Here is a 21063-nt window from a genome sequence, read left to right as displayed (position 1 = left end):
ATTTGTTTTAATTTATATAATAAATTTTTATATAATTATTATGGCTGCATATGTAATGGCCTTTGTCATTTGAGATTCCGGGATTGTATTCTCTATCTGTCATGTAATAATAAACTAATCTAACTAAAAGCTTAAAATTATTCAAAAAAATAAACGTGTTATCGGTAAACAAGTGGTATCTATGGAGCTCAATCACATACTCGTAAGTTACAGCCTAAATCGTCGGTGGCTGTGGATCAATCCTTAACATTTCATTTCAATCACATATATTAATAAAATTAAGGACAACATCAATCAATTTACTTATTCTTATCAATCAGTCTAATTAGACGTTACTTAGACTAAATTATTAAGTTTATTAATAGACAGTGTAGACAGTTTGAGTTAGTTAAATTTCTTTTTAAAGTTGAAGAGAAATGATCGACAAATATTTAATTTGCATTATTTTTTTTCTATTGTATTTTTTTTTTATAATTTTTAACGTAATGGCTTCCATTACTTGTTTCTGATATTAAGTCAACGTTGTGGTTAAGGAAATACAAATACAATACAATACAGCGATTTATTTTGAGTTAAGAGCACTAATGACAAGGATACAATACATTTCAATTCATAAAGTTCGTATTTATATATTAAAACGTGAATTTTCATTCATAATTAGAATCAAATTCAAAGTTAACTATGTCAGTTTGAATATTCGAGAACGTTATTGCTATAATCATATTGCGGGTAGTTGTACAGGTACAATAAATGTACAGAATTCTTGTTTTTTCGTCAAAATTAGAAATTATAAAGAGTCCACCCACTGTATGATACGCGTGTACTTTGTTCTTAACAGATACATTTTTATACCGAAATTCCCTTCTGCTTGAGAAGGAAACGCCGAAAGATAAAAGTGGGAAATGGTCAATCAATATGTGATTGATGTTTTAGATTCATATAATAAGTAAGAAATAGATCATGTACCATTTTTTTTTTATACAACTTAGAATGGCAAACAAGCTGACGGTCCACCTGATGGAAAGTGGTAACCGTCGCCTATAGACATGAGCAGTACCATGGACATAACAGAGTATACTGTTTCGCCCATGATGCCCCCCATGTGTTGCCATTCCTGAGGACTCAGGTGTTATTCCTCTGTACCCTGTAAATTCACTGCCACATCCCACCCTTCAAACCGAAACACAGCCATGCAAACACAACTGCTTCACAGTAGAATCACATAAGGGACAAGACGTGCCCAGCAAACGACTTTTAAACACACATACAGTAATAACCTTTCAAACTACATATTAAGTTATAATTCGGCTCTGAGAATGATTAATGTTTTTCATTAAAATTCTAAGAGAAGTCTGTTTTCTAATACTTTTACTGTGAATATGAATGTATATTCACAGTAAAAGTATTATATATACATCAGGATTTTGTACGTAATGGTCGAAGGATAAACAGCAGTGTCCCTCTTAAAACATCACCAAAGGATAACCTGCCTGCGGAGCATGGCAGAACTTCCTTTTATGGGACAGGTCTATATTTAGCAGACATTTAATGGCTGATATGATGAAGATTGTCAGGATTTTATCAAATAATAATTTTCTTGCGAATTTTCCTTATTTTTTTCTTTATAACTCTACAACTTTTTACCATATTGGGGCGGCTGCTTTATCAATTGAGCTACTGTTTGTCAAATACCTGTCTCAAAAGTTTGTCTTTAGTAGTTATTATACTATAAAATTTTATTAGAGACGAGTATCTATCGATTTATTAAAAATTTATAGATTAGACGTTACAAAGAATGAATTTGAAACTATTAGTCTCCTTTTATAAGTAGTATTTTAATAGATAAATCTAGATAATTTAATCGTAGTAAAACTAGTTATTTTGATTTAAAAATTAAACTATTGTATGGATTTTAAAGACGTTTCTGTGGAACCATGAAAAGTATGTCTTTTCAGATAAAAAAAAATATTTTGACAAATCGGTTTCAAAATTACGTAATAATGAAGTAACAAACATTAATACAACCAAATTGATAACCACCGCTTTTTTTGAAATTGGTTGAAAAATAGAATGTATCTCAAAGAAACATGGGTTAAAGAGTGATAAAAAAAAATTAAATTATTCATACTAACTGGCACTGCGTGCTTCGTTTGTCACGTTAGATTGTTTTTTTTTTTGCAATAATGTCACTGTTATTACCCCTTTATGAAAAATATTTATGTTCTCTGAGCACAGTCTTATAAAAGGACACCGATAGCTTCAACTTCACACCGTTATATGATGTCCAAACATTTGACAGTGCAACAAGTTCCTTAAGTACTACTTACGAGTAACGAGTTGTCCGCCGCCCTGTGTAGTGGTGTAGTGGTGGGGAGGAGTGCCGCCGCGGGGACCTCCGTCCCCTCGGCCTGCCTAGTGGTGGTGGTCAGTGGCGTGCTTCTGTATGGGGCGCGGGTGGCGGCGCGGCGGGCGCGCGGCGTGCGCGGCCAGCAGCGCGCCGGCCGCCGCCGCGGGGACCTCCGTCCCCTCGCGCGCGCCCGCCGCCCGAGCGCCCAGTGCCGCCGAGTTCACTATGTGCCTGCGACCACATTCTCGCTACACACTCCGGGCCCTCTACACGAGGCCAGAGCGAATTCGTCCACTACCTCACATGACAGAGTGAGATAGCAACACCAGATGACTAGTTTCAACTCACGGACTCGCTAGCGATGTCGATTGCATCGACGAATTCGCTTGCCACTTGTCTAGAGGGCCTGGTCGTCTTATAAACGTACGTACCGACTGTTTTAAATAAAGAACTATTACCGCAGATGGAAAGCGTGTTGATTTGTCTTTTTTTTACAGTTGCAGTTGTGTTTGCATGACTGTGTTTCAGTTTAAGGGGTGGGATATAAAAGTTAATTGACAGGATACAGAGGAATAACACCTGAGTCCTCAGGAATGGCAACGCATGGCGAGTATCATGGGCTATTTTGTGACGTCCATGAACAGCACGTTCATTTCTATTAGTGACAGTAATATTATATGTTAGGTGTCCAATGAGATACTATCTCAAACAAATATTTAAATAGTGGTAAATCAAGGTCTTTGGAATTTAGATAGAAAGTTATTTATATTCAATTTTATGGCTAGCTTGTTATATAGTCGACACCAAGGATCCCAATGCTTTTAGAGATGTTAAGAGACGTGCCTTGGAACTGTGGGGCCACAGCAAATGGGGTTTTCTTAGCGGTGAACGCGCAAGCTTGTGTCTTAGCGGGGTTAAACTGGACTAAGTTTTGTCGTCCCCAATCGGAGACTAGTAAACGTTCTCTCAATTTTAGACACAAGCTTTTCACGATCGTCCTTCACAATGGAACGAGGGACATTGGTACGACCCGTATAATGGGCATCCCCAGTACTGTCATCCGCATAACAATGAATGTCATCTAAGGACAACATATCAGTAATATGCAGCAGGAACCACGTCGGGGATAGCACACAGCCCTGCGGGACGCCAGCGTTAATATCCATGCTTTCGGATCAACAACAGTTTTTATGCATCTGCCGGACAAAAAAACTGGCAACCCATTCACAAAGGCTGTCTGGAAGTCCATAGTAGGGCAATTTCGATAGAACACAAAGACAGTATTAAAACACGCTGGTCCCTCCAATATCGGCACAACCCCTCCACAAGATGAAAATAGAAACCTTACTCACCGCAGGAACACAACGCTATTAAAACAGCGTTGTTTGGCTGCGAACTTCTGCAAGGTGGAGGTCCTTCCCCAGGCGGGCGTTTCCATTTATGAGACAGAGTCCCGCTGTGCCCTACCTCTCTTAGAAATTACTGTATATAAAAAACTGTCTATCTAAATTCCATAGACCTTGACTTGACAGCATTTAAATATTTGTTTGAGATAGCATCGCATTGGACACCTGACATATGCAGGCCACCTGAGATAAAATATCACTATCACATTTAGAAATGAATATGCTGTTCATCGACGTTACAAAATAGCCCATGATACTCGTCATGCGCTGCCATTCCTGAGAACCATGCTGTTATGGCCACTTATAAGTTTCTCTTACATATTTCCTCTGAAATAGTTCAATGTACAATCTACAGCTACCTTTAATCGCCATCGACAGGGAATTCATCCTCACACGCTTGAACCTAAATGGTCACGTACAGTGCGCTTTCAAAGAATTTTTCCCACACTGCCGAGGTTTACCCTAGAGACTAGAGTATGGACTTCTTTAAAAAGGATATATTAAGGTTTCTTTAGGGCCATGCTTGGCAGGCGGATTAGCAACCGCAGCTAAGCTTTGAAGATGTTTTAAGAGGATGCTGCAGCCCATGCCTCGCCCTCCATTAGTCGACTCTTACGACACCCAGCGGAAAAGAAGGGAAGGCCTATTCTACGCCGGGACCACATGGCAAAAAATGTTCAATAATAAATAAATTACCTGACGGCGTGGAAGGGCAGGTGCTGTGTTTGTAGCCAATCGAGTCCTGTGTCGGTGAGCGCGGCGCAACCGACAAACTTGGCCGCGCACGTGAACATCACCACCACCTGGTGGCCCTCCTGCAAAACAGATACAGAGGAATAACACCTGATTCCTTAGGAATAGCAACGTATGAGTATATCATGGGCGTAACAGTATACTGCAGTGCCATTCTGTAAAATGCAAACTCGATATCGAATCTCACTCAGGTGACCGTTCTCACTTCGATAGCGAAATCACTTGACCTTGGATTGGCATTTATAAGAATGTCAATACACTGCACCAAACGTCAAAATATCACTTTTGAATGTTTAATCCCGCCACCGTACTCATCGTTGTGGCGCTGCAGTCGCAATCGAGTTTTACAGAATGCCATGATATAATTTCACTCCGGATTCAGCTATCGAGTTTCGAAGTGATGCTTACCGAATAACACTACTGTATGTCCATGGTACTACTCTTGTCTATAGGCGACGGTTACCACTTTCCATCGGGTGGGCCGTCCGCTTGTTTGTCATTCTAAGTTGTATAAAAAAAACCACAAAAGACGTTTTTCAACCAAATACAAAAAGATATATATAATCCGAGGTTGATATAAATTAAAAAATGCGGACTTTCCGATATAATTTTCCATATATTTTACGCCATATAGGATATTTTTTTTTTATTTTTACACGAAGACATTGTTACAGCAAAGACATACAACAGACACTACCTTAACAAGGTTCTGAATTCAGTTGTATTTTTTTTATGTTTGTTCCCTCTTAACTCCATCAGTTATAAACCGATCAGAAAAAAAAATTATCACAAATTGATAACATAGAAATATTATCAAAGTCGATTCAATAGTTTAGTTTTTAATTATTTAGGTTTCTGCCTGAGTGAGATAGAGGTCTATAGATGCCAACAACATTTATAAAAAAATATCTGTAAAAAAATATTTCAATTTTGTTTTTTATTGTTATACTATATACCAGGTCACTCAGAAAGTATTGCGAGAAAAAGTTTATATGTGTGACTGGCCAATTATAATTTATTTAAAAATATGATAACTTATAAGTAAAAATAGGTACGTTCTAAATTCAAAACTTCCCTCCACATTTTTTGCGAGCTAATTAAAATTACCGTGTCTCATTGAAAAATGGATTTGCGTCGACAACATTTTTGCGCTATGATTTTTTACGACTTTAAGTATCGCCTAAAACCGGATGAATCGTACGATAGACTTCGAATAACATTCATGGATGAAGGCCTTTCTAAGGCAACCGTGTATCGTTGGTATAATGAATTTAAGCGTGGTCGACTAACTTTGGAGGATGAAGAAAGAAGTGGTCGCCCTTTGACGGCTGTTACGGAAGGAAACGTGCTAGCAGTGAAAAATTTGATCCAAGACAATAGACGAGTTACATATCAAGAGATTCAGCATATACTACAGATTGGATCAGGAAGCCTTCACGAGATTCTACACGTGCATCTACCGGTGCGGAGGATAGTTTTAGGCTGGGTGTCGCACAACCTTACCGATGTTCAGAAGCAGGCAAGGGTGGAATGGTGCCATGACATGTTAGACAAATTTGAAGCACGCTCGTCTCGGCACGTTTTCGACATCGTTACAAGTGATGAATCCTGGATTTATCAATACGATCTAGAAATAAAGCGCCAGTCGACGGTTTGGGTGTTTCAAAACGAATCAACGCCTACCAAAGTAAAGCGACCTAGATGCGGAGGGAAGATTTTGATCACGAGCTTATTCAATTTGACTGACTACTTGGTGTCAATTCCTTTACTAAACTAAAGAAACATTAACACCGTATGGTATACTACCAAATGCTTGGCAGAAGTTTTCTCTGTTGTGAACAACAAACGACCAAAAACACAGGACTCCGCGGGCTACTGCTCCACTACGATAATGCACCCGCCCACACCGCAATTAAAACTAGGGACTTCCTAGACAGTACACTGGTAAAATTCCTGGGTCACCCTCCTTTCAAATCTGACCTAGCGCCGTGTGACTTCTTCTTATTCCCAAAAATAAAAAAATCAACACAAAGGGATACAATTTTCGTCGCCGGATGATACGCTCACAGCGTTAGAGCAGGCTGTAAACGAGGTGTCTGCGGCGGACTGGATGATGTGTTTTGGAAACTGATTCAGACGCACGAAACTTTGTATAGAGGTTGGTGGAGAGTACATTGAAAAGATGTGATAAAAATATATTTACCTATAGAACTTTTTTTAGTGTCGCAAAACTTTCTGAGTGTCCCACGTATGTATCATACTTATATCAAATTATATCGCATAGTGATGACTACAAAAAGAAAAGGTCCCAAAATTGACCCCTGAGATACTCCCATCGTAAAAAAAAGTCGACATATGTCGCCTATATAGGCGATGTGTACGACGTTATAATGTATATAAATAATTCATTATATTATAATATTACATGATTGCAAAATAAGATTCTTACCTGTTTAAGTTTTTGGAACTTTTTCGCTGTATTCTGCGTAAACGGGAAACTGCCCGTCCTCTGCGCCTGTTCCACGCTCTGAAGGTCGTCAGCCTTCACTATGAAGTACCGCGTGGAGCTCTCGCCGTTGTCTGCATATTTCTCTATATTGGCTAGCAGCGTCTTTCCGTTCGGGGACATAGGACTCTTCGGGCCACTGTAGGACTGTGGCGAGAAGCCCTGCGCGGGTCCGTCACCTCTCCACCCGGGCCGCGGCTGGCCATTCCTGTACCCGTATGCGTTCTGGTAGAAAGCATTTCCCGGGTACTCGTTCTGATTGTACTGCGGGTAATACTTGTTACTGTCGTGTCGGTACTGCTCGTCGTTCTCGACCCGCATCCGCCAACTCGGCGAGTCGACCGTCAACGGCTTCGGTCGCTGCCCGATTCCACTCGGCTGATTCAGGCCCACGTTCTTCTCCTCGGCGCCGAGCACGTGCACGACCGTGCTCAAGATCTGCTCGTCCAGCGGCGTCATCGGCTTCGATGGGTTCGACATCCGCCGGATGACGAGCGCGCACAGCTTCTGACGCAGGTAGTAGACGCTGATCGCGTCCGAGGCGTCCGCCGTGAAGGCCATCCAGTCGTCGAGTGTAAGCACGGCCGTGTCGGGCGACGAGTTGTTCTCGTCGGCCTCGCTGTCCGAGTCGCTGGACAGGCCGGGCGGGTTGGCCCGCTGCGTGAGCGCGCCGGCCGGCAGCCGCAGCGGGCCGCCGAACAGCGCCACGGTGAGCGGCGTCACCAGCGTGCAGCAGCGGATGAAGCAGAAGCGGCCCGCGCGCGAGATCTCCTCGAACACGACCCAGTCGGTGGGCAGCCCCTGCACGGCCTTGTGCGAGCCGGCGACGCCGCCGCCGCGGTGCAGCGTGGAGCTCGGGTGGAAGGCGACCTTGACCTCGTTGGAGGTGCGCAGCGCGCCCGAGTCGCGGTCGACGCGCGCGATGGAGGGGTAGAGGCCGCTGACGAGCACGGCCTTGACGACGTGCCAGCGCTCCGAGTTGAGGTTGACGTCCTTGATGTCGCCGGGCCCGCGCGCCTTGACCAGGCCGAGCGCGCGCAGCTGGGCCAGCAGCTGCGCGCGCTGCGCCGCCACGGCCTCGAGCGTGGCGCCGCACACCAGCTGCCGCGCGCAGAAGCCGCGCTCGCCGCCCGCCGCGCGCGCCGCCTGCCACGCCTGGAACGCGCGCAGCAGCGCCATGTGGTCCGAGTGGCTGTCGGCCGCGAACTCGCGCCGCGCCGCGCCGCCGCGCTTGCGGCTCTCCGCCTCCATCGAGATCTGGAACGGCTCCTTGTTCGCGAGGCAGCACACGATCGTGAGCACCGGGTCGAGGCACTTCATCACGCACGCGTACAGCAGCATCTTGCCGAGCTTGGGCTCGACGGTGAGGTCGAGCAGGTGCTGGCCGATCTCGGTGAGGTCCTCGACGGGCGTGAGCGCGCCGACCGTCTTGAGCAGCGCGACGGCGTTGCGCACGGCGAGGAAGGAGGGCGGCTCGAGCGCGCGCGCGAGGAAGTCGGCGACGGGCGTGTTGCCGCCGGCGAGCAGCTTGGTGTGCAGGCACAGCTCGTGCAGCGGCACGCGCAGCATCTCGGGCACGGCGTGCAGCGGCAGCGCGGCGTGGCGGCGGCGCGAGCACAGGTGGTAGGCGCGGCCGGGCTGCGTGCGGCCCGCGCGGCCCGCGCGCTGCCCCGCGCCCGCGCGCGACGACCACACGCACTGCAGCGAGCACACGCCGCCGCTCGACTCGTAGTACTTCTCCTTCACCTTGCACGAGTCCACCACGTACACCACGTCGTCGATCGTGATCGACGTCTCGGCGATGTTCGTCGACAGGATGATCTTGCGCGCGTTCGGCAGCGGGTTGAACACCTTCTTCTGGTCGAGCGTCTGCATGTTGCTGTGCAGCGTGAATATCTGATACTTTTGGACGTTCATCTCGGTGCACCCCTGGATCATGTCGCGGAGATTAACGATGTCGTCGTACCCAGGCAGGAAGACGAGGATGCTCCCCTTTGGTAAAGTCGTGTGTATGTACTTGATAAGGGCCAGCATCAGGTCGTGATCGATGAGGTCCTCGGAACAGGTGTGGTGGTAGACGTCCAGGAGGAACGAGTCGGAGGAGTCGTCGGCGTTCTCCTTGGACTCCTCGACATGATTGTACGTGGCCAGCAGTTTGGCGCACTCGGTGTGACCATTCTCTACCGCATAATCGTAGGCCGTTTTTCCTTCTTTATCTTTAAAACTGGGATCAGCACCTGTTAAAAGACATACTGAATTCATATATAGTCCATGTACTGATGAGAGTAATCTCAAACTTATACAGATGAATTACTATAAATATTGCGTGTGGTGTGTAGTGTGTTGCGGCAGGCGTACCTATGTGCAGTATCTGCGCGGCGGTCTCCGCGAGCCCGTGCGCGGCGGCGGCCATGAGGCCGGTGCGGCGCGAGTGTGCAGCGTGTGCAGCGTGTGCAGCGTGTGCAGCGTGTGCGGCGTGTGGTGTGTAGTGTGGTGGCGTACTATGCAGGCGTACCTATGTGCAGTATCTGCGCGGCGGTCTCCGCGAGCCCGTGCGCGGCGGCGGCCATGAGGCCGGTGCGGCGCGAGTGTGCAGCGTGTGCAGCGTGTGCAGCGTGTGCGGCGTGTGGTGTGTAGTGTGGTGGCGTACTATGCAGGCGTACCTATGTGCAGTATCTGCGCGGCGGTCTCCGCGAGCCCGTGCGCGGCGGCGGCCATGAGATGACAGGTCTTGTCAATGGACTTGTTATTTGTAGCTCCGTTAATAAATTCCATATATTTTGAAACAATTATAGTTTGCACGCTAATTTAATATCTAGTGATAGATTGGTGTCTGCGCAATTTGAGTAACTAATAATTACGGCATAACATTAAGTGATAGTGGCAAAAAACGAAATATAGTTTTAGTGATGGAAAGATCTTTTTTTTTTTTTTTGTGGGTGAACTTAAAAATATTTTCGTCATATTAATTATTATCCATTAATTTGCTGTTTCGTCTATATAAGAAATTATCGTTAAAAATGGCTGACTGCGAGGCTTGCAAGGTAAAAGTAAAAAGTACTGAACAGATATCTTGCTGTAAATGTGATTCTATATATCACTATCAGTGTTTGAATATTTCAACTGTAAATTATAAAAAACTTTCTAAGGAGGCAAAAAGTTCTTGGATATGCCCGAAATGTAAATCGAGTATGCCTAAGGCGGATAATTCGGATACTCCGGTAAAAGCAACAGTTGATATAAACAGGGACTCAGTCAATGTTCATCAATTGACAGAATCTATAAAACAGCAATTACTACCGTGGTTGATAAAAGAAATGCATGACGTTATTAAACCAATGTTTCAAGCGGAGCTATCTCCCATACGCAGCGAACTGGCAGCACTTCAGCAGTCTATTAATTTTCTTACTCACAAAAATGACGAGTTTCAAGCAACATTGGCTACTTTGTCCAAAAAAACTGATGATATTCAGAAAAACTCTAACGCATTACAAGAAACTGTGATAAGTCTTAGCGATCGCATAAATTATTTGGAGCAGCATCTTCGCGAGTGTAATGTAGAAATTCATGGCATACCGGAAAACCGTTCTGAAAATTTACTACATGTTATTAAGAAATGTGCCGAAGTAGTTGAGTGCAAGCTGGATGACATGGACATAAATCATTGTGTTCGTGTAGCCAAAAGAAACAGAGACAGCAAGAAACCACGTACTGTTGTTGCAAAATTCCGTAATGTACGTCGCAGAGACGATTTTTTATCTGCTGTCACTAATTACAACAAAGCCCATACTAGTGAAAAGCTCAATTCGTCGCTTTTAAATATTGGTGGCAATAAATCTCCAATATTCATTTCTGAACATCTATCACCATCTAATAAAGCTATCCATGCTGCTGCCCGTATAAAGGCGAAGAATTTGCATTATAAATTTGTATGGGTTCGCAACGGTCGCATTTATATGCGAAAATCTGAAAATACTCCTGCTTTTCTTGTTAATTCAATTTCATTTTTGGATACACTAGGAAAATAACATTTATTTTTGTCTCTCTCTTTTGTTATTTTTACATTTATATTTTTTTTACATTTGTATTATTATTATTATTATTATTTTATGCTTTGTAGCGACATAAATATCTACTACCAAAACATTCGCGGTATGAAATCGAAGTTGTATGATATACAGAGGGCTGTTCTTACTAATGACTATGAAATAATATGCTTGACTGAAACTTGGCTTGATGATAACATATTATCCTCTGAGTTATTTGATAGTAGATATATAGTTTACAGAAGGGATCGGGATGTGGTATTCAGAGATATGTTTAGAAAATCACATGGGGGGGGGGGGGGGGCGTTCTCATAGCAGTGTCCAAAAGTTTTACAGTGGATAGTTGTATATCGCAGCAAACAGTTGTTGAAGATATTTGGATAAGGGTATATTTTAAAAATATCAAGTTAAATATATGTACTGTTTATCTTCCATCTTACATTCCAGATGATATGTACACTCAGTTCATATTTAACATTGAATCATTGGTGTTATGCGCTTCTGAAAACGAGCACTTTCTAATTATAGGAGATTTTAATCTTCCCAATATTTCATGGAACAAGGTTGATAATATGACAGTGCTAACGCCAGTTTACAGTAAAAATATATCACAAACGAACACTAAATATAATAATTTTTTAGATTTTCTTGATAGAACAGGACTTACACAGCTAAATCATTTAAAAAATTTTAATAATTTAACGTTAGATCTTGTTTTGGTTGACGATTGCTTGAGTTATAAAATAACTCAAGTAGAACCCATTAGTCGTGTTGACTTGCACCATCCCCCAATCAATATAGGTATGACTATTCCTTCAGAACTGAATCTTAAAAACGAGTCAACAATTGAGAGATTTAATTTCCATAAAACAGATTACGATAAATGTATTAATGATTTAGCTATTATTGATTGGAATGAATATATTCATCTAGATGGTAACGAATTTCTCCAAGTACTGTACAATAATATTTGGTCCATAATAGAAAAATATACACCTAAAATTAAAAACAATAATTTAGACTACCCGGTTTGGTACTCGACTTCGCTTAAAAAAATGATAAGGGAAAAAAATAAATATAGGATTAAATATCGTAAAGGAAGAAATCCCAGAGATATGGACTCGTATAAATTATTACGAGCTAGAGTAAAAAAGGAAATAGATAAGTGTCATCAGAATTTTATAGCGAAGATTGAGCGAGATCTTAATGAAAATATAAAGTCATTCTGGCGTTACACTAAAAGTAAACGTATTACAAATACTCTTCCGACCTCCATGCACTATAATGGCAAAAAGGCTGATAATGGTCATGATATTGCAAATTTGTTTGCAGAATATTTTGCCTCAGTGTATGGTACCTGTATCCCTAATAATTATAAACCTATATTTCCAACTGTTAATACAGTATTATCCACAATTACAATCTCCGAAAATGAAGTGTGTAAAGCACTTAGGGCATTAAAAGTTTATAAAAGTGCTGGACCTGATGGTATACCTCCAGTCTTTATTCGGCTTTGTTCAGTTGTATTAGTTGGACCGTTGACAATTATATTTAACAAATCTCTCAAGGAGGGCATTTTTCCTGACATCTGGAAGTTAACTAGAATTATTCCAATCCATAAATCAGGTGACAGAGCTAATGTATCGAATTACCGACCCATTAGTATTTTATGTTGTTTTGCGAAAGTTTTTGAAGGGTTAATTTACCCACATATGTATAGCCATATCTCTACTTTAATTAGTAATAAACAACATGGATTTGTTAAAAAGCGCTCAACCGCATCCAATCTTTTGGTATATACAAATTTCATTTGTTCGACTATTAATAGCAAAACTCAGGTCGATACGATTTACACTGATTTTACCAAGGCTTTCGATCGTGTCAACCATCAGATTCTTTTAAAGAAATTATTTCATATTGGTATACAGGGAGATCTGCTCAGATGGACTGAAAGTTACTTAAAGAATCGAACTCAACTCGTGGCAGTTTATGGATATGAGTCCGTACCATTTATGGCATCCACAGGCGTACCTCAAGGTTCGAACTTGGGACCATTATTTTTTCTTATATTTATTAATGACCTGTTAGACTCATTTAAATGTAACTGTCTGGCATACGCGGATGATATAAAATTATATAACGAAATAACACTATAAACAATTGCATACAGTTACAAGAAAATCTTTCCATATTGTACAACTGGTGTGAAATAAACCATATGGCCTTGAATATTGCTAAATGTTGTGTAAAATCTTTTACGAAAAATAAAAATATACACCAATTTGACTATAAAATAGAAAACAAATCATTAAAAAGAGTTACGGTTGTGAAAGATTTGGGAATAATATTCGACAGTAAATTATCTTTTCGTGATCATCGTATGATTTTCGTGTCACGCTAGTTCGCAGTGTGCTTGAGTACTGTCCATCAGTGTGGTCGCCAATTTATTCTGTACATGAGGACAGAATTGAGTCGATCTAAAAAAATTTTATACGTCATATCACAAAAAAATATGCCAACAAACGTGTATTGACATGCTATGAGAACAGACTCAAACATTTTAACATGAAGAGTTTGGTTGCGCGTCGTAAAATTATTGATCTAACATATTTATATAAAATTGTAAATAATGAATTGGAGGGTAATTTATTGGAGTACATTAACCTGAGAGCCACTGAACACTCTTCTCGTACAACTAAACTTTTTTCTATACCGTTCGCAAACAATAATGTGTCATATAATAATCCAATATACAGAATGTGCAAATTGTACAACGACATTGATTGTAAATCGGATATTGACATATTCTATCAGAAATTTTCATTGTATCGAAGCACTTTACATACATTGATAACTTAATAGTTGTTATGCATAGTTTGGTAGTTTTGTTTTTGATTCTTGTTTTGTATCTAGTTTTTATCATTAATTCTTTTTGTAGTAAAAATTAACCTATTTTGTTTCATCTCTGTGAATGTTGAGTACAACTATAATTGGATTGCAAACTTATAATGCTATTGTTGTATTCTATTGTTAAAAGTTTTGTTTGTAATCTGTTGTTGTATCACAAAAATAAAAATAAAAATAAAAATAAATAAAAATTAGGCCGGTGCGGCGCGAGTGTGCAGCGTGTGCAGCGTGTGCAGCGTGTGCGGCGTGTGGTGTGTAGTGTGGTGGCGTACTATGCAGGCGTACCTATGTGCAGTATCTGCGCAGCGGTCTCCGCGAGCCCGTGCGCGGCGGCGGCCATGAGGCCGGTGCGGCGCGAGTGTGCAGCGTGTGCAGCGTGTGCAGCGTGTGCAGCGTGTGCAGCGTGTGCAGCGTGTGCGGCGTGTGGTGTGTAGTGTGGTGGCGTACTATGCAGGCGTACCTATGTGCAGTATCTGCGCGGCGGTCTCCGCGAGCCCGTGCGCGGCGGCGGCCATGAGGCCGGTGCGGCGCGAGTGTGCAGCGTGTGCAGCGTGTGCAGCGTGTGTGCGGCGTGTGGTGTGTAGTGTGGTGGCGTACTATGCAGGCGTACCTATGTGCAGTATCTGCGCGGCGGTCTCCGCGAGCCCGTGCGCGGCGGCGGCCATGAGGCCGGTGCGGCGCGAGTGTGCAGCGTGTGCAGCGTGTGCAGCGTGTGCAGCGTGTGCGGCGTGTGGTGTGTAGTGTGGTGGCGTACTATGCAGGCGTACCTATGTGCAGTATCTGCGCGGCGGTCTCCGCGAGCCCGTGCGCGGCGGCGGCCATGAGGCCGGTGCGGCGCGAGTGTGCAGCGTGTGCAGCGTGTGCAGCGTGTGCAGCGTGTGCGGCGTGTGGTGTGTAGTGTGGTGGCGTACTATGCAGGCGTACCTATGTGCAGTATCTGCGCGGCGGTCTCCGCGAGCCCGTGCGCGGCGGCGGCCATGAGGCCGGTGCGGCGCGAGTGTGCAGCGTGTGCAGCGTGTGCAGCGTGTGCAGCGTGTGCGGCGTGTGGTGTGTAGTGTGGTGGCGTACTATGCAGGCGTACCTATGTGCAGTATCTGCGCGGCGGTCTCCGCGAGCCCGTGCGCGGCGGCGGCCATGAGGCCGGTGCGGCGCGAGTGTGCAGCGTGTGCAGCGTGTGCAGCGTGTGCAGCGTGTGCGGCGTGTGGTGTGTAGTGTGGTGGCGTACTATGCAGGCGTACCTATGTGCAGTATCTGCGCGGCGGTCTCCGCGAGCCCGTGCGCGGCGGCGGCCATGAGGCCGGTGCGGCGCGAGTGTGCAGCGTGTGCAGCGTGTGCAGCGTGTGCAGCGTGTGCGGCGTGTGGTGTGTAGTGTGGTGGCGTACTATGCAGGCGTACCTATGTGCAGTATCTGCGCGGCGGTCTCCGCGAGCCCGTGCGCGGCGGCGGCCATGAGGCCGGTGCGGCGCGAGTGTGCAGCGTGTGCAGCGTGTGCAGCGTGTGCAGCGTGTGCGGCGTGTGGTGTGTAGTGTGGTGGCGTACTATGCAGGCGTACCTATGTGCAGTATCTGCGCGGCGGTCTCCGCGAGCCCGTGCGCGGCGGCGGCCATGAGGCCGGTGCGGCGCGAGTGTGCAGCGTGTGCAGCGTGTGCAGCGTGTGCGGCGTGTGGTGTGTAGTGTGGTGGCGTACTATGCAGGCGTACCTATGTGCAGTATCTGCGCGGCGGTCTCCGCGAGCCCGTGCGCGGCGGCGGCCATGAGGCCGGTGCGGCGCGAGTGTGCAGCGTGTGCAGCGTGTGCAGCGTGTGCAGCGTGTGCGGCGTGTGGTGTGTAGTGTGGTGGCGTACTATGCAGGCGTACCTATGTGCAGTATCTGCGCGGCGGTCTCCGCGAGCCCGTGCGCGGCGGCGGCCATGAGGCCGGTGCGGCGCGAGTGTGCAGCGTGTGCAGCGTGTGCAGCGTGTGCGGCGTGTGGTGTGTAGTGTGGTGGCGTACTATGCAGGCGTACCTATGTGCAGTATCTGCGCGGCGGTCTCCGCGAGCCCGTGCGCGGCGGCGGCCATGAGGCCGGTGCGGCGCGACTGCGAGTGCGCGCAGTGCACGGGCACACCTTCCGACAGGTACATGTACAGGATCTGGCAGAACGAGTCCTGCAACACACGCACACACAGCCACGTCGCGTACTCTGTGTCACCAACCACTACCAACCTACGCCATGAAATGAATGAGTCAGTCTAAGAGAAATAAAGTACTTTTCAAATATTTATTTCCGTAAATAAACTAACTATAATATTTTTTCGTAATTGTTTATATTTATAATAAGTTTATAAACAAAGTCTATAATAATAAATAAATAATATCGTTATCTAAGAATGAATCTTTTTTTTTAAGTATTAGTGAAATATTATTCTCCCAATACTATAACGATATTGACAAAATTGGTTTGTGATATTTTATGATTCCAAAAAGAAATGGACAGAAAAGTGAACATTAATAATACATACAAGGCTGCCTTCCTTGAAGCACTGATCTAAGAACTCATCCATATCAGCCTGCACCGTGGGATCGACCTCGTTCTCTTTGTCCTCTTTATCCTTACTGGTGCTTGGGCTCTCGTCTCTGTTTGACTTTTGTCCTATAATAATAAATTGCAACACAATAATCATTTGCCGATTAGTTATTCAATTTCAAACCCTATTTCTTATCAATATACTGTTCAAACAAAGAATTTAATACAGTCATTTTATGCAAAGTTTAAACCTATGCTTACCTTCGAGATGAGACCAATAGCTCTGTCCGCTCTTAAGTTTGGCCCTCAGTTCCTTCTCCACTTGTATCATTTTCTTTGTGCGATACTGTGTGATCTTTAAAATGTCCTCCAGGTAAAATCTTTGTACTTCATGTAATCGGCCGGGTATAGTGATCACTGGGCAGTTATTGAAGTACCTGGCAATTATTGCTTTTACTTAGATAGAAATACTATTAACACCACAGAAGGAATACTATCAGTCGAAAAATGTTTAACCACTTATTCCTATTAATAACTTTAAATGCCCAAATTCAGACATTTAAGATACTTTTAAACATAATTATGTTATTTATATAAGAATTGAAAAAGTAAATATTTCACCTGGCAACAATTTCATTATAAAAAGAAAGAAGTAATTTTTAGTTTGATTCGTCAAAAAACGTTGTGTCGTATCGGGTCACAAGCAGATTCATCATAATTAAAAATAGTGTCATTTTCGTATCGAAATTAATATTAATATCGTGAATTCATATCGCAAACTAAATTAAGAGTTTAGTTACAAGTAGGTCACTTGGTATTGAATCAGGCAGTATCAGATAACCGGACCTGAAAGTAAATTTCAATAAGATTGAATCCTACAGCCAGCAGAAACTTATACAGTTCACTGCAACTGTCATTTATGCACAAACATTACATTAGTATTTTTTAACTTATCTTCAGCTAATGGGCAGTTAAAATTTTTTGGTCCTTCGAGCTGGATCACTAGCGAAATATGAAGACAACATAAAGAGTGGCAACAGCACTGACCTGGAGAATATTTGCGTGTCCATAGTGGCGGACATGAGGATGAGCTTGAGGTCCTTGAGGCGCGGCAGCGCATCCCGCAGCGCGATCAGCAGGAAGTCGCTGAACTTGTCGCGCTCGTGCACCTCGTCCACGAACACGTGCGTCACGCCTGCGCCGCACAACATATTACCATATGTATTTGAATAAAAATGGTTAACACAAGGAAAAATAAACTTTTATACTGTAGTGTACATGATCAAATGCAGTAAAACTTTGTGTACATTCTGCACAAGTAATATATACATAATATAAGTTATATATTTAGTAAAAATATGAAGTAAGTATAAAATAAAAAGAATATTTCCATACTAGCTTTTAGCTTTAATGACATGGCTGTGTTTGCACATGTATATCTTCATCCCAAATACAATGGTATGTAATAAATTTTATCACATTTAACTGAGCCAATAAAACATTAGTGAGTGGCGTAAAATCCCCTCCGAGCGGAGGACGCCGGACACGCTGCACACTCTCTTCGAGTATATAAAAATGTAAAAAATGAGATTTTTTTTCTACTATGATATCAATATGTGAATTTTTGACAGACCTTTAACCTCAATGCTCAAATAATTGGAAGTTAGCTGTGCATTAAACAGCCATCTCTTTTTATGGACATTTCAGATAATGTGGCGGATTTCTACATCATCATCATCATCACATCAGCTGTTAACTGTCCACTGCTGAACATAGGCCTCCCCCATAAGGGAGATTTTGCCCATAGCTGTCATGCTTGACAAAGGAAAATTAGCAAATGCAGTTTGGCTTTTGATGATGTTTTTAAAAGGACGCTGCTGCCAATCCCTCGACCATTAATAATAATAATAATAATAATAATAATATTTATTTGCTTTAAACATGGTATACAGTGATGTTATAATTATATTTGAGAGTGCACATGTCTTGCTAAAATCATATAGCATGCAAATTAAGTTTCCCATTATCAATCATCGTTAGATATACAAAATTTTTGTTAATACTAAATGTCAAAAACACGTCTACCAAGGAAATCTTTTACGTCATAATAATTCTGTTCCTTTAACCAGTTATATAATCTTTTCCCAAATAAAGTGACATTCAAATCTTTAAATTCATTTGGAATTTTATTATATATATGAACGCACATAGTAAGGCAGTTTCTTTTATATTTTCTGATCTTGGTATTTCGGTAAGTACAAGTCTGTCCTCTCTTTTTAATCTATAGTTCATATCACTTGCTTTTTTAAACAATGTTCTATGTTTAATTACAAAATTACAAATTTCATAGATATACATTGATGGTAGTGGTAGTAAACCAAGGCTCTTAAATAATGGTTTGCATGATACACCAGGCGGAAAGCCACATATAGCCCTAATGCACTTTTTTTGGGCAATAAATGCTCTTTTTATCTCTACACTATTACCCCACATTATCAGTCCATAGCGTAGAATTGATTCTATATATGCGCGATAAGTAGTGATAGCAGTTTTGGTATTCGTCACTTTTCTTAACTTTTTAAGTGCATATACAAATTTATTTATTCGAGTGCATATGTTGTCTATATGTAATTTCCAGTTTAAGTCTTGGTCAATAATATATATGCCTAAGAATTTAATTTGTGTTGCCTCTTTAATTTTAGTTATGTTTAGTTTGAAGTTGTGTTTTGTATTTTTTGATTTTTTGAATTGAATATAATTGTGATTTATTAAGATTTATTTTTAAATTATTACACTCTAACCATTTTATAATGCTGTCAATTGTATTATTTATATCTGTTTCATGATTATGGATTGAATTGTCAGATTTTTTATTAGATGTCACAATTATGGTAATATCATCTGCGAATAATATACATTTATGTTTTGTTACTTTAATCAAGTCATTTATATATAACAAAAACAAAATTGGTCCTAATACACTTCCTTGAGGGACTCCACATTTGTTCTCTCTGTAATTTGATGTGTAAGACTTTAAGTCATTTTTTAATTTCTTCAATAATTACACATTGACTTCGGTGGGTTAGATATGAGGTTATCCAGTTTAGCGACAGTTCCTCTTATTCCTAGTACATCTAGTTTTTGCAATAAATGATTATGGTCAACAAAGTCAAACGCTTTTGATAAGTCAAGAAATAATCCTGTAGTCAAATTATTGTCATTAATATTTATCAAAACTGTATTTAATAGATTAAAAGCAGCAAGTGTCGTCGATTTTTGTTTTTTAAACCCCAATTTATTCTCGTTAATTATATTATATTTGTTAAAAAAGTCTACCAATCTTTTATACATACATTTCTCAAAAATCTTTGATATGATAGGTATAACTTTGACTTGGTCGATAGTTGTTGTGACTTCCATTTACCACCTTTATGTAATGGGATAAAAAGTATGGATATATAACAATTTAGGAAATTCCATATAAATGAAAGGTTAATTAGGTGCATCCCATATAGTATACTATTTCAGGTATACATATATCAATTTTATTTTTGTATTATGCCATCGTAACCTTCAGCGGAGGTGTTATTTAAGTTATAATATTAGTTTTATACTTCTTCTTCAGTCAAATACATTAATTATTGTATTATAAATTTTTGTTTGTTGAGATTTGATGATCCATTCTGTATTTGTTATAATGAAGTAATCATTAAAAGCAATTTCTAATACGTCAAACAAATATCATTTTATTATTTATATTGATTTTGTAATGTTATTATAAAAGTGTCTTTTATGTGTAATAGTTTCATTTTTAATTAAGACCATGTCTCTGTTCTACACTTGTTCTTCTGTTGTTAATATATTCATGTTTGTATTTTTCTTTGAGTGGTCAATGCATTTTTTTAATATATTAGAATATAAATGTGTATTTTTTTTATTTAATATTTATTTTTATAATATTTAAATAAATAATCTCTTAGTTCGACAACTACATTTAAGTATATTATTTTTGTATATTTAAAGTTGATTCATTAGTTTAATTTTTTTCATAAAAGCATAAAAATGTATAACAAAGAAATCATTCATGAAAATTATTTATAAAATGTTCACTTTGTTTAAAGATCTGTTAAATATATATTTCGATGACCAATTTGTACTATTTAAAAAATATTCTTTGACAAAACAATATATTATCATGACAATAAAAACTGTTTATAAATATAGTGTGAATATAGATTAATGCAAAAATAGTTTATCAAAAATGGCTAACATTAGTAAAAATGACTGTAACTCATGATCGTAGACAAATGTAACTCAGAAACTTCTTTATTGGACATATCCCACAGTTTAAATCAAAAATATGTCATTATAATTCTCTCCGTTAATGGATAGTTCCATGAAAAGCTTATGACACAAGTATGACCTTTGATTTTAATACTGAAATTAATGTGTTAATGTTAAATTGAATACAGTGGAAAGGAACTTAGTCATAGCACACGCTGAAATCGATTCAATATATCATTGGAAAATTCATCTAACTTTTTTAAAAATATATTAAATGATATAACGATAAAAGCTTTAAAACATATTAT

The 21063-nt window shown here is 41.4% G+C and overlaps 1 protein-coding gene across 1 annotated transcript; it reads right to left on the bottom strand.

Annotated features, from left to right (window-relative positions):
• Window positions 1–1411: 1411 nt before the first annotated feature.
• Window positions 1412–18964, bottom strand: LOC113510768 (3'-5' RNA helicase YTHDC2-like). The gene is made up of 8 exons (XM_052902445.1): window positions 18958–18964; window positions 17519–17666; window positions 16733–16908; window positions 16467–16597; window positions 15971–16112; window positions 6956–9249; window positions 4450–4568; window positions 1412–2578 (listed from the first exon to the last, which is right to left on the bottom strand). Exons 1-8 carry the CDS (start codon window positions 18962–18964, stop codon window positions 2413–2415), a joined length of 3183 nt encoding a protein of 1060 aa, XP_052758405.1. The 3' UTR covers window positions 1412–2412.
• Window positions 18965–21063: the final 2099 nt, after the last annotated feature.

This window comes from Galleria mellonella, unplaced genomic scaffold, assembly GCF_026898425.1.
Source record: "Galleria mellonella isolate WM207_F2 unplaced genomic scaffold, CSIRO_AGI_GalMel_v1 utg905, whole genome shotgun sequence".
NCBI classification, from domain to species: domain Eukaryota; kingdom Metazoa; phylum Arthropoda; class Insecta; order Lepidoptera; family Pyralidae; genus Galleria; species Galleria mellonella.
Note: the sequence above shows the minus strand (reverse complement) of the source record. Positions and strands in the feature narration are given on the sequence as shown.